The sequence below is a fragment of the Homarus americanus genome, unplaced genomic scaffold (assembly GCF_018991925.1).
Source record: "Homarus americanus isolate GMGI-L3 unplaced genomic scaffold, GMGI_Hamer_2.0 scaffold58074, whole genome shotgun sequence".
Lineage (NCBI taxonomy): Eukaryota > Metazoa > Arthropoda > Malacostraca > Decapoda > Nephropidae > Homarus > Homarus americanus.
The window spans coordinates 2,024,910-2,040,053 of NW_024729094.1; the positions used below are offsets into that span (position 1 = coordinate 2,024,910).

General features: G+C 40.8%; 1 protein-coding gene across 1 annotated transcript in view; it reads right to left on the reverse strand.

Annotated features, from left to right (window-relative positions):
- Window positions 1-15,144, reverse strand: part of LOC121866305 (lactosylceramide 4-alpha-galactosyltransferase-like) — a 23,721-nt gene continuing 8,577 nt past the window's right edge. Inside the window, exons 3-8 of the mRNA XM_042365914.1 lie at window positions 10,775-10,898; window positions 9,888-9,983; window positions 9,486-9,682; window positions 1,671-1,900; window positions 1,189-1,398; window positions 1-1,069 (exon numbers count right to left, since the gene is read on the reverse strand). Of these exons, the coding sequence (XP_042221848.1) occupies window positions 917-1,069; window positions 1,189-1,398; window positions 1,671-1,900; window positions 9,486-9,682; window positions 9,888-9,983; window positions 10,775-10,898 (1,010 nt within the window). The 3' untranslated portion in view covers window positions 1-916. The remainder of the gene's footprint in view (window positions 1,070-1,188; window positions 1,399-1,670; window positions 1,901-9,485; window positions 9,683-9,887; window positions 9,984-10,774; window positions 10,899-15,144) is intronic.

Below are 15,144 nucleotides of genomic sequence, written 5' to 3' on the forward strand. Positions count from 1 at the left end.
AAGGACACTGAGAACGTTACAAATCGCCGGGGACACTGACGAATTATATTAAGCACTGAACATATTCTGAGGAGTGTTTTGCTAGTAACAATTCGCACATGCAACAATGAGGAATATATATGTGAGTTGCTCAGATGACACACTAAGACACTTTTCACTGTTCTTTACTGCACACGGTTAAACAATACTCGAACTGAATTAAATGAAGGGAGAGACGTGCCAGGTGTAATGGCTAAGCGCGGGAGGGCGTGGGTTCACGTTAAGTACGCTGCTACCAGTGTAATGAGGGGGGGTTTTGCGTAGAAAGTATAGATAGGGGGAATTTCTTAAACCTACCAGTGTAATGAATAGGAACTCGTACAGGAGATATAGGTAGAATATTTATAGTTGTAGGAATAAAAAGTGAGGAAGTTTGGTAGCGTTGCCCCAGCGTTGGGGGGGTGGGGGGGGGCTCACTTTCAGGTGATCCAAATATTTAAAATTATCGTTTTAAGGAGATGGGCTGTTACAGAGCTGAGTAGTTTACGAAGATATTAAGTGAGCATTCATGTTGTTTATGTGAGAAATTATCAATGAACTTAGCAAGTTAGTTATTGTGTGAAAGATTGACTCATTGTTGGAGCCAAGACAACCCCCCCCCCCCTCCCATGAATTAAGTACAGCGGCTAGTGTATTGTGCATCTCATACTCATCCAGTGAACGGTAGCTCAAAAGGATTACAGAGTAGAGGTCACAAAGGGTGTGTATAACAGACATCAGTGGTCAGGATATTATGACATTGAATATTACTGAGAATTTCAACCACATTCTTTGTTTAGTTCTGTACATAGAAGGTGACTAATTCGCAACACCCTCAGGAGAGTCTCGTGTTCCGTTTATACCCCCTTATGCTAACAGGAGGAGCTGGGTTAACATCTTAGAAGTAGGAGGAGCGAAGGGAGGCGTAGCCGTAGGTGATGGGGCAGAAGGTCCTAGCGGCCACATCGTAGATACTGTCCCTACCAATCACGACGGGTTCTTGATGGCTGTATAGATCCCACACGCGTAGGACAAAGACGGACTTGAATTTCTGGAATCCAGAAAAAAAAAAAGGATCACGTGAAAATTATAGGCACCTTAGCTTTATTTCACCTGATATTTTAAACAGTCTAACGCATTGACATTAATATACGATCATATATTTTTAACCTCTTCCAGTTTCGTGCCGTAGCCATCAGCGAAGTAATATTTCCAGAACTTGCTCGGCACTGGTTGGATGTTTTGCTGTGAGAGGAGTGTAACACCCTGGCAGGTGGAATGTCCGGCCACAACGTCATCCAATTCTGTCGTGTTGCACAGTTTCTCAAGGGTCTTGGTGGACACACCTGGCCCGGTTACCTGCCACTTGCCCACCTTATTCTAAAACGAAAATAAAAATGAATTTCGCCTCATCTTATTGATTTTATATTTTTCTGTCTTTCTTTTTTTTTCTCAAATAATTACTATTACTTTTGTCATACCATCGCTTCTGGAACTAAACGTCTTGAATTATTCGTTAATTCTCCGCCAGTCTTAAATTTTGTCTTTCTTAAAGTCGGATTATCAGGCTAGTCGAAAACACGGAGTGTTGGGTCTTTACTTTACTCCTTGAGAACAAAACTCTTCCTCAACATACCAAAAAACACACACACCTGGAAGTTCTTCGCGAGGTACTCCATGACCATGTAAACAAAGCGATGACCAGCGTCGAAGTGCATGAGAGCGTTGTCGGCGTCGCCCTCTTCGATAATCTGGTAGGCGATGACATTATGGAGGTGTGTCACATCCTTCATGCAGATGGTGTCGGCGTCACTGTAGAAGCCTCCCCACAGCCACACCAACGCGTTCCGTAAAAAGTTGCTCAGATCGTAGGCGGGCCAGGCTGTGTATAAGTGGAGGTTTGGTTAACGACTCACAAGACACGTAGCTGACTATGTGGTTTCATAACACAATTTATTGTAGACAGGTAACACTGTAACCAGATAAATTGTGCCCAGCTAACACTCAATTGAGGAACCACCACTGTACCAGGTAAAATTGTATCTAGGTAACAAACATCTGCTAGGACATACATTACGCTAACACCTGCTAGGACATACTTTAGGCTAACTAACAACTGCTAGGACATACTTTAAGCTAACTAACATCTGCTAGGACATATGTTAAGCTAACTAACATCTGCTGTACTGTCGCAGTGACCTTAAACCATCACCCCTAGGTGTTAATGTACCTGAAGATGTAGAGGACTTGTGGGTTCAGGTCACTCCCACCTCCCCCCCCGCCAGCTTGCCTCCCTCATTGTTTATGTTTGCTATCACCCCCCTGCGCTCCATCCGCCAATGTACTGATTACTCATATAATAGACACTGCTGACTCCCTGAGATCCAGATTTTCAGGTGCTAAACTAGTGATATGCGGTGACTTTAATGAGTTAGACATCAGTGACATCACCCAACACCACCTTGCACAAATAGTTGATTTTCTCACACATGGGAATGCCATCCTCGACCTCATCATGAATGATCTCGGTAACCACTACCTTCTCCCCCAGCCGCTGCCTTCCATGGGGCGCAGCCCCCACCTGTCTCTACTGTGGTCACCTACACCTACCATATCACGACCGCCAGTTGCCACCAGGACCTACCGACCTACCCCTGACTCTGCCATGCGGCGTTTCCGACAATGGGTGACCCGGTATCCCTGGACTGAAGTGATCACGTTAGACGATAAGCAGAACAAGTGGGATAATTACCTGGACACTATCACCAAAGCCTACCACCACTTCTTTCCAGCCAAGACACTGAGGAACCACCCAGATGATGTCCCGTGGATTACACCCCGTATCAAAAGACTAATTTAGCAGCGCAACAAGGCATACTACACCAACAACCGCCTGTACAAAGTCTACGTAACCAGGATATCAGGGAAATCAAGTCAGCCAAAAAGTTTTATTATCCAAGGAAAGTGCACGGCCAAGGAGGTCGGCATCGGTCAGTGGTACTCCAAGGTAAAAGATCTCTGTGGTCTTAACCGTCAGTCTCCCAAACTTCCTTTCATCTCACATTTACCTAGTGAGGAGGCAGCTGAGATAATTAATAACCACTTTGCTACCATATGTCATACCCTACCCAGTCTTGACCTCACTCTCCTCCCGGCTTACTTACCTTCCCCCTCTTCCCCTCCCAGTGTTCAACCATTTTAAATCGCCAACAAACTCCTGAAATTTGAATCCAAATGCTCCACGACCCCAATTGACCTCCCAATCAAAATTTACAAGGAGTTAGCAGTCTAACTTGCCACCCCCTTCTGTTCTATTATTAATGCATCCCTCAGACAAAGCAAATGCCCTAATGAATGGAAAACCGCATTTGTCACCCCTATCCCCAAGTTCACCACCCCACAGTCCCCTAACGACCTCAGACCAGTTGCCATTACCCCCATACCCAGTCTACTCTGTGAAGACTTTGTTTTTGAGTGTGCATTTGCTAGAATTTATCAGTCAATTGATCCACAGCAATTTGGCAATATAAGGACCTCCTCTATATCACATTGCTTAGTTAGTTTCCTGGATTTCCTGCACAAAAACCTGCAGAAACGTAAGACATCACTGGCCGTTGCCCTTGTTGACTTCAGGAAGGCTTTTGACCTTGTTGATCACTGCACTGTTATCAACAAGGCCATTGCACTAAGGCTACCCACCAACTTAGTCTCATGGCTCACTGATTTCTTGAGTGAACTGCGGCAAGCAGTCAGGTACCAGGGTTCTGTCTCCACATTCCAACACCTCACCTGCTGTGTTCCCCAGGGGACCAAGATGGGACCACTGTGCTTCCTCATCCTGATCAACGACGCTCTATCGGACACTCCTCACAGGTGGAAGTACGTGGATGACTGCACTGTGGGGGTTACAGTGGACAACACCGCACCAGACTACTCATCGCTACAAGGCACCCTGGACAGGCTACAGGCATGGACTAATGAGAACAAGGTCACCATCAACCATACCAAAACCGTAGTCATGCACATCAATACCGCTACCACTCCAGTGCAAGCTCCAGCAGTCACAGTGGGTGCCCATCCTCTCCAGTTAGTGCAGTCTGCCAAACTCCTGGGTGTTACCATAGACCACAAACTGGACTGGAAGGCCCATGTAAACAACACAATCAAGGCAGCCTCGTACTGACTCTACATGCTACGACGACTTAGGTCATTTGGGACACCCACGCCAGAGCTGAGGACTATCTACAACGCCTTTATTCTCCCCAAACTAACGTATGCGTCACCAGCCTGGTCGTCTTCTCTCAACTCCACCCAACAACGTCGGCTAGAGAAGGTACAGAAAAGGGCCTGCAGAATCATGCTCGGTGCAGACTACTCCGGCTACTCCACTCTCTCCACCCTGGATATACCATCCCTCAGTGACCTCCACCCCCAAGCACTAGCAAGGTTTGGCAGTGGACTACTGCACCATCCTCGTCATCGCCACCTCCTGCCACCGGCAGTCCCCCACCCACCTCGTGCAGTCCGCCACTACAACAAAATTCAGCCCATAAGAGCCCGCACCGATAGATATAAGAACAGCACCATCCCATCTATTGTTAAAATAATATACAACTCCTGATTTACTGAATGTACTGTACAGCCCTGTAAATGTATTGAATGCATGTCATTATGTCTAATTCAAATGTAAGTTTGTATATTTTCAGCCACCGACTGCAACTCTATTAATAAACCGTTTATTATTATTATTATTATTTATGTTAAGCTTACTAACATCTGCTAGGACATACATTAAACTAACAAACATCTGCTAGGACATCCATTAAGCTAACTAGTACCTTCCGTGGCCGGACAGATGGCCGAAGGACATTTGGCCGACGGACGTTTCACAGACAGACATTTGACCAAACGGACATCGAGCCGACGGACAAATGGCCGAACAGACAATAGACCGAACGGACAAATGGCCGAACGGGCATTTAGCCGAATGGACATATGGCCTTTTTAATTTTATTTTTATTTCTTCTTTGCAATGTATTTTTTGCACATTTACTAAAGGATAAAAGATATTAATTGTAATGCAATTGCTATATAAAAATTGCTTCAGTCTTGTGCTTAATATCTGGTAGACGTTGGAAATAATCAGCATTATTCGGAAACAATCGGCATTATTTTCCCCAATTTCAATTTAACTAGTGAATTACAAGGACTGAGAGAGGTTTATGTACACAGGGTGACCTTGCAAAACATGAGGTCAGGTCAAACACATGACATCCGCTAATCCACACACCAACACCACCAGAAATACAAAAGAAAGAGCGACGTAACTAGTCATGTTAAGTCAGGTGAAGTTCTTAGCCACGCCCCAAACCAAAAAAAAAATGTATATCATGCAAATGTATCACATTGTAATTATGTTATCTTTTTATCCTTTATTTTATAAAGCAAATACATTGAAAGAAGCATTTACTTTACAATAAATATCCTTTATCCTTTAGTAAATGTGCAAAAAATACATTGCAAAGAAGAAATAAAAATAAAATAAAAAATTAAAAAGGCCATATGTCCATTCGGCCAAATGTCCGTTCGGTCATTTGCCCGTTCGGTCTATTGTCCGTTCGGCCAAATGTCCGTCGGCTTGATGTCCGTTCGGTCAAATGTCCGTCGGTGAAACATCCGTCGGCCAAATGTCCTTCGGCCATCTGTCCGGGAGCCGTACCTTCTAGGATATACATTAAGCTAACACGTACTAGGACATGTATTAAGCTAACTAACACCTGCTCGGACATATAATAAGCTAAATAACATCTTCTATGATACACAATAAACTAACTGTCATCTGCTAGGAAATACAGTAATCTAACTAACATCTGCTAGGACATACATTAAGCTAACTAAAACCTCCTAGGACATACATTATGCAAACTAGCATTGCTAGGACATGCATTGAGCTAACTAACAGCTGCTAGGACATACATTAAGATAGCTAACAGCTGCTAAGACATACACTAAGCTAACTAACATCTGCTATGAAATACATTAATCAAACATCTGCTAGAATATACAATAAGCTAGTAGGTAGTAGGCAGCTATCAAACAGGGAGGTACTACCATCTGGGAAGATATTGGAAGCATAATGTATTGTCTAATGGTAGACCCTGCTGCCATATGGCATTACGAAAATTGGGACTAAGTCCCAGGTTGCTCATCTGACTTTCTGCCTCATTTACACACAATTGCAGGGTCTCAATTGTTTCTCTTACTATTGACAACACAACATACATATATTGTTTCTCACTTTTGATCTTTTTTTTAATTTTTGTATATCTTCATTATTATTATTATTATTATTATTATTATTATTATTATTATTATTATTATTATTATTATTATTATTAGTGTTATTATTATTATAATTATCAATTTATTATTTTATTTTCAATTTTGTATTTTTATTATAAATTTTATTTACTTTGAATTATTATTATTATTATTATTATTATTATTATTATTATTATTATTATTATTATTAATATTATTATTATTATTATTATTATTATTATTATTATTATTATTATTTTTATTATTATTATTATTATTATTATTATTATTATTATATATTCGCCCCCCAGGCCCAGATGTGGGTCAGTGACCTGTGCCCGGGTGGGTTGATCCCCATAACATGAACTGAGCATGCTTCTCAGATGGGCACTGTAAACGCTTCTGCGCTTCATCTTGCACAGGATAAGAACATAAGAATATAAGAGTGGAGGAAACTGCAGCGGACCTATTGGCCCATACTGGGCAGTCCCATTTACACCCAACCATTATTGCTCATATAAGCACCCAACCTATGTTTGAAGCTACCCAGCGTATTTGAGTTAATGATGATATTTGGTAACTTGTACCATTCATCCAATACTCTGTTTCCAAACCAGTGTTTACCTATTTTGCTCCTAAATCTAAATTTGTCTTATTTAAAACCATTGTTACGAATTCGCTCCTGGTTGGATAGTTTGAGTACCTTTTTAATGTCCCCTTTGTTTAGCCCTGACTTCCATTTATACATCTCTATCATGTCGCCCCTCGCTCTACGTCTCTCGAGGGAGTGCAAATTAAGATGCTTTAACCTGTCTCTATACTCAAGGTTCCTAATGCCCGGGATTAGTCTTGTCATTCTCCTCTGAATTCTTTCCAAGGATTCTATATCCATTCTGTAATACGGTGACCAGAACTGAACTGCGTAATCCAGGCGTGGTCTCACAAGAGCAAGATATAATCGTATGATGACCTCACTAATCTTGTAACTGACACTCCTTTGCATGAACCCAAGTACTTTATTAGCCTTGTTACGAGCAAAAACACATTGTTTATTTGGCTGAAGGTTCCTACTTATCATTACTCCTAAATCTCTCTCGCAGTAGGATTTCTCATTGGCATCGTTGTTCATCTGGTAACTGGTTTCCCTGTTTACATCTCCTATACTGAGTACTTTACATTTGTCCACATTGAATTTCATTTGCCATTTTTCAGACCATTTGAAAAATTTGTTTAGATCTTCCTGTAGTTTTGCGAAGTCCTTGTCAGATTTAATTACACATCCTATTTAAGTGTCATCAGCAAATATACTTATGTTGTTGTCTATGCCGATATCTATGTCGTTTATGTATATAATAAATAATAATGGTCCAAGTACTGAGCCTTTGGGAACTCCACTAGTGACGTTGCTCCAATGGGATTTAGTGCCGTTAATGCCCAATCGCTGTTTCCTGTCCTGTAACCACGCCCTAATCCATTTAAGGATATTACCTTTGATGCCATGTGCTTCTACCTTTCTAATTAGTCTTTCGTGGGGGACTCTGTCGAAGGCTTTACTAAAGTCGAGATACACCACATCATAATTGTGCCCCTCGTCCACCGATTCAAAAACTGATGAAAAGAATGTTAATAGATTAGTTAGACATGAACGCCCACTTGTGAAGCCATACTGGGAATCAGTGGTCAATTGGTACTCCTCCAGGTGATTTCGAATAGAGTTTGAAATGATTGCTTCCAGTAATTTGCCTACTATTGATGTTAGACTGATCGTACGGTAGTTAGAGGATAGTGATCTATCCCCCTTCTTTAAAATAGGTATTACATTCGCTATCCTCCAGGATTCTGGTACTACACCTGTTTTTAAGGACATCTTAAACAACTTTGCTAAGGGCATACGAAGCTCTTCTTTACATTCCTTTAATACTCTGGCAAATATCTCATTGGGACCAGATGACTTAATAGGCTTTAGTTTGTCTATTTGCTTACTAACATCATTATTAGTCACTACTATCTCGCTTAATCTGTTTTCTTCACTATCTCTGAATAGAGTCGGTGCCTCGGGTATCATGTTTAAATTTTCGGTGGTGAAAACTGTTGAAAAATATTTATTCAGATTATTGCTCATTTCTCCGTCGTTATCGGTTAGCTCACCGGCATCTGACTGTATTGGTCCAATCTTTTCTCATGTTTTAGTTTGATATATTTGATAGAATCCCTTGGGGTTTGTCTTCGCCTCCCTTGCTATCTTTACCTCATTATTCCTCTTTGCTTTCCTTATCTCTGTCTTAACCCTACTGGCCAATACCTTATAATAATCCCGGAAGTAAATTTCACCATGATTTATCCTTCTATCTATAGCCTTCCTTTGGCCAATAATGTTCTTTAAATAATTATTTATCCATTTAGGGTCATTGTTGTCTGATCTGAGTTTTTTGTATGGTATGTTCTGCCTTTGTGCATTAAGTAACTCATTATTTAAATTTTCGTGGAACTCGGCAACCTCAGACCTCGTTATCAGGACGTTTTCAACCGTCAGGTTCATGGGTGGGATGAGGTCGGTGTAGTTCACCCCCAGGCGTGATACCCCTTCTCTCAACTGCCTCTTCAAACTATCAAAGTTTGCCCTTCTGAAATCTGGGATTTTTTTTTAATTTTCCTTACGTCTACCCTGAAAATCTAACTGGAATCTAATTTCTTTGTGATCGCTGTTTGCAAGTTCATTCCCTACCTCGACATTGCTAATGAGGTTTTCTCTGTTCGACAGAACTAAATCGAGTATATTATTACCCCGGGTGGGTTCGGTTATATGTTGACTTAGGAAACAGTCCTGGATCGTGTAAGGGGGTGCCCAATAAACTAGCCCCCTCCGGGGGCGATCTAAAAAAATCTAAAATCTAACATCTGGTAGGACATACATTAAGCTAACAAACATCTGCTAGGATATACAATAAGCTAACATCTGCTAGGCTATACAATAAGCTAACATCTTCTAGGACATACATTAAGCTAACTAACATCTGCTTGGATATACAATACGCTAACTAACATCTGCTGGAATATACAATAAGCTAACATCTGCTAGGACACACATTTAGCTAACTAACACCTTCTAGAATCTACAATAAGCTTGGACACGGCATAACACTCACCAGGATTCTTTGCCCAATTACTAGACTGGAATAAATTCTTTAAAGGAGTGTTCACGAATATGTTGTTGAGGTTAGGAGTCACGAGATGGAGGTTGGAGTAACAACTTAACAGCTTGCTTAAGAGGCCGTCTGAGTCGTCAGCTGTGAGACTCGTCATGATGTACCAAATTTCTGCTCCGGGGTTCTGACGCGCCCAACTGTTAAACAAATACACTGAAGAGATGACTTATTCATATGGTTAAACAATGACTCCTGTGGTTAGTTATTATGATCAAAGTGTTATGGCAAACTTAGTAATGTTCCACCTTTCTTCCACCCACCACCACCTACTTCTCCACCACCCACTACCACCACCCACCACCACCACCACCACCTACCTCTCCACCGCCCACCACAACTCACCTCTCCACGGCGCACCAGGCTCGGTAGCTAGGGCGAGGGTTGCAGGTCGTCTCCATCAGGTATACATTGTAGTTGGTCTTCGAGGGAGTGACGTCACTGTACAAGGATATCGTACTTCCTATGGTCAAAGGCTATAGTTGGCATCCTTAATATACAGATCACCACAAAAGACTGGCGATATTGTCTACATCTAGTGACTTTTGTAACCATCTATATATTGGTTACACGTTTGTTCTCACAAATAAATTCCTACGTGACTCAGTGAACCGATAAATGGGGAATACGGAGAAATTAACTTGTACCTCTACTTAACATAAACATGTAATCAAGTCCTACAGTCGCCTGCACTTAAACAGCGGCTGGCGCGTTTTCTGAGGTGTGGCAACACTGTGGAATGTTTATCTCGCATCCTTTGTCTGGCTCCTATTGTGACGTTCCTTAGGGCCATTCTGGGAGTTGTTATACGATGTAAAAAAGCGCAGAGTTGCCACGTCTCACAAAGCGCGGCACCTGCTGTACTAGGTATACTTGTGTGTGTACGCGACTGTATCTTCGAAAACACTGCCCTGCTGACTACCTACATCAGGGAGGTAATAGTTGGACACGACACGTCAATATTTCTGTACTTTGTGTCTTTCCGTGAGGTTTAATGGAGTGTTTGTGGGATCAGAAATACTTTCAGTAGTACCCTTTCAATTGTATAATCTTAAAAATCACCTCTGATCAATAATCAAAACAAAAATCGCCCAAGTAACTATCAATATGTCTCAAAAACAGTATCATGCCGAGTTTCAATAACATGCCCCCCCCCCCCTCCTCCTTTTTAGACTGAGGGAGTGTAACGTGTTCTCTGGCAGTCAGAACAGCTGCATTACCCGTTTGTTTACCTGTACAGTTTGGGCAGGACATAAGAGCGGTGATCTGGGGTTGACTTGGCAGCTTCACACAGAACCTCTCGCCACCACTCCTGCTCTGACCTGCCATCTGCAGCCTCGCCCCACTGACTACCATCTGCAATATTTCACTTGTTATCTGATCAACGATAGATGGTGTATAATGTACATGTCTAAATCAGCAGTACTTCAAAGTAACTCAATAATTGATTCATGCTTGGGAGATGATTCTTGGTACAGACGCTGGTATGGATATACACTCTTGAGGGGCTGTAAGTCGGGTAACCTTTTGAAAACAAAGGGGTTAATCCATTGCTTTCAAAGGGTTATCATACAATCGTGCATAAAGTGTTAAAAAACCAATACAATCGAATTTAAAGAGTTAAACAATCGCCCTCAAAGAGCTAAATCATCGTCTTCAAAGGATTAAACCATCGTCTTCAATGGGTTAAATCATGGTCTTCAAAGAATTAAACCATCACCTTCAAATAGTTAAACCATTGTCTTCAAGAAGTTAAACCATCGTCTTCAAAGGGTTAAACCATCGCCTTCAAAGAGTTAAACCATCGTCTTCAAAGAGTTAAACCATTGTCTTCAAAGATTTAAACCATCACCTTCAAAGAGTTAAACCATCATCTTCAAAAATTTAAAATTATCCCAGTTGTGTTCTGACCTCACTAGAGGAAAGGTCACGGCAGGCTTAGCTCCGGGGGATTAATTGTCAGTAATGGCTAGTACTACTTGTGAACAGGACTGTGCCCTTCAGAGGGCAGAGTTAGAGAGGACCAAGGAAGAAAACTTGAAACTAAAGGAAGAGATAGCGAGGATGAAGGAGGAAACGAGACAAGGAAAGCCAGTGTCTGACGAAAACTCAGGCGCATGGAAGGTTGTCAGGAGGGACGACCAAACTGATGGTGAAAAAAACACACCAAGATGGTGAAAAAACCCACCAAGCATACGACAACAACAGCTAAGTGTACCAATCCTTTCAGTCCTTTGATAGACGAATTGGATGTTAACCTAGTCAGGGACAAGGCTGACAAGGAAGATAGGAAAACCTTAATTGTTGGCGATTCCCAGGTATGGTACCTGGACAGAGCTTTTTATGGTAAAAATATAAATAGGATGAGGGTGTGTTTGCCAGGAGATGAGGTGGGGGATATAGTTGACAGGATGGACAATATCTTGTCTGGTAATGGGAACAAACCCATTTTCTGCCTTAGTGCAGGAGGCAATGATATTGGCCGGTGTAGGAGTGAGAAGCTTCTTGATAATTTCAAGACAGCTATAGAATGCACTAGGTCGAAGGGAGGGATCCCTATCATATGTGGTGTCCTGCCTAGAAGGAGAGCTGGCAATGAATTGCTGTCAAGGGCAGTTGGTGTCAACGGCCGGCTTGACGGATATTGCAAGTCAATATCAGTCCCATTCATTGACAACTGGGACAACTTCTACGGCAGAAGGGACCTTTATGCGAGGGATGGGGTGGCAACCCTGGCTGGTTCTCTTGAGAAGGCAGTTCAAAAGATGTCTAAGTCTTTAAACTGATAAGAGAACATATGACCACGGGGGTGGAGGAGACTGCAGTGAGAACGGGTAAACAAAGTGAAAGGTTACAGGGAAATGGTGCTAGGAATTATGGCAAAACTAAATTAGGCAGGTAGTTAAAACATAAACGCGACAAAGAGAGGACTCAGAACACAACTAACTTAAATGTCTACTAGGCAAACAGTAGAAGTATGAGAAACAAAAGAGATGAAATCAGGGCGTTGGCATGTACCGAAAAAAATCGATATAATAGCATTCACCGAAACATGGATAAACCTAGACTCACGTGAGTTACCTGTCGAATACCAAATTGCAAGTTACATATTATTCCATAAGGATAAGCAAATTAGGAAAGGAGGCGGAGTAGCAACCTATGTCAGGGATAATTTGGTGTTAAATAAATAAGGTAATAAAAACAGAACGAAATACAGAAACAATGTGGACAGAACTAATCGATGGTAGGGAAAAATTTCTCACAGGAATAATATATAGACCTCCTAATCTTGATTGAGTTAATGAGCGACTTATTTGGGATGAAATGCGCAGGGCTTCCATACATAGCAAAGTCTGAATAGTAGGCGACTTTAACTTGAGCCAAATTGGTTGGATGGACCTTACAGGTAACTCAGAATCAGAGAATTTTCTTGAAACAATCCAGGACTGTTTCTTAAGCCAACATATAACCGAACCCACCCGGGGTAATAATATACTCGATTTAGTTTTGTCAAACAGAGAAAACCTCATTAGTAATGTCGAGGTAGGGAACGAATTTGCTAACAGCAATCACAAAGAAACTAGATTCCAGTTAGAATTTCAGGGCAGCCGCAAGGAAAATTCCACTAAAGTCCCAGATTTCAGAAGGGCAAACTTTGATAGCTTGGGGGTGAACTACATGACCTCACATGAGGTGACCTCTCACAATGCACCCACAGAGGGCGACCTCACCTTACCGGGAGACCTGATAACGAGATCTGAGGTTACCGAGTTGCACAACAATTTAAATAATGAGTTACTTAATGCACAAAGGCAGAACATACCATACAGAAAACTCAGATCAAACAACAATGACCCTAAATGGGTAAATAATTATTCAAAGAATATTATTGGACAAAGGAAGGCTATAGGTAGAAGGATAAATCGTGGTGAAGTCTACCTCCGAGATTATTATAAGGTATTGGCCGGTAGGGTTAAGACCGAGATAAGAAAAGCAAAGAGGAATAATGAACTGAAGGTAGCAAGGGAGACGAAGGCAAACCCCAAGGGATTCTATCAAATGTATCAAACAAAAACATGAGAAAAGATTGGACCAATACAGTCAGACACCGGCGAGCTAACTGATAATGACGGAGAAATGAGAAATAATCTGAATAAATATTTTTCAACACTTTTCTCCACCGAAAATTTAAACATGATACCCGAGGCACCGACTCTATACAGATATAGTGAAGAAATTAAAATTAAGCGAGACAGCAGTGACTCGTAACGATGTTAGTAAGCAAATAGACAAATTAAAGCCTAATAAATCACCAGGTCCCAATGAGATATTTGCCAGAGTATTAAAGGAATGTAAGGAAGAGCTTATTATTGCTTTAGCAAAGTTGTAGTCCCCAAATGGAGGTTCACGGCGCCATAAGCTCGATGAACAGGCTTTGTGTGAAATATAACAAAGTCGAGGACTGCTTTTAGTGTCCTGGTGGTCTCGAGGTAACGTTCCCCGGTCACACACATAAGATCGTGGGTTCGAGTCCTGGCGGGGTGAGGTTGTTGATTATATGTAGAAGTCCGCGTGTTTTATGGGCTAATGAAATATAAATGGAACCTCGTGTTTCGAAGCCGGATTTGGTAAAAAGTTACTCTGATCACCTAAGAGGCAAGGGTAGTCCCCAATTAGAGGTCACGGCACCATAAGCTCGATGAACAGGCTTTGTGTGAAATATAACAAAGTCTAGGACTGCTTTTAGTGTCCTGGTGGTCTAGAGGTAACGTTCCCGGTCACACACATGAGATTGTGGGTTCGAGTCCTGGCAGGGTGAGGTTGTTGATTTTATATATATATATATATATATATATATATATATATATATATATATATATATATATATATATATATATATATATATATATATATATATATATATATATATATATATATATATATATATATATTTCATGTAAATCCACAATGAAAACGTGGATAAGATAAATCTTGATAAAATCACACGGGAAAATGGAAACAACGGAGTACCTTAGCTTTCGTCTTTATTCAAGACATCTTGAATAAAGACTAAGGAGAAGTACAAAACAAGGTATATGTATCCAGAGGAGGGTGAGATCAAGTTCAGAATAATAATGAATGTATGAACACACATTAGTAGGTTCATACATTCATTATTATTGTGCCCACCATAATAGAGGCAAACAGTCAGTATTTTCATCAATGTTTTTACCTGCTTTAAGAATTTGCAGCCCGGAATTCATTGATGAGGAATATAAATATATTTATAATATTGGCTTGAACCTTAAGTACCCTAGATCTAATCCTGGCGGGGTGAGGTGTTGATTATATATATATATATATATATATATATATATATATATATATATATATATATATATATATATATATATATATATATATATATATATATATATATATATATATATATATATATATATATAAAAGTAACAATAATTTTGAAGGCATTAAAATGAATCCTTTCTCAAGACAAATGTTAAAATCGTACGTCTGAGAGAGATATTTTGAGATAAAAAGCTCTGTGATTTTAATTAATTATAATTTCCAGCACGAGCAAAGA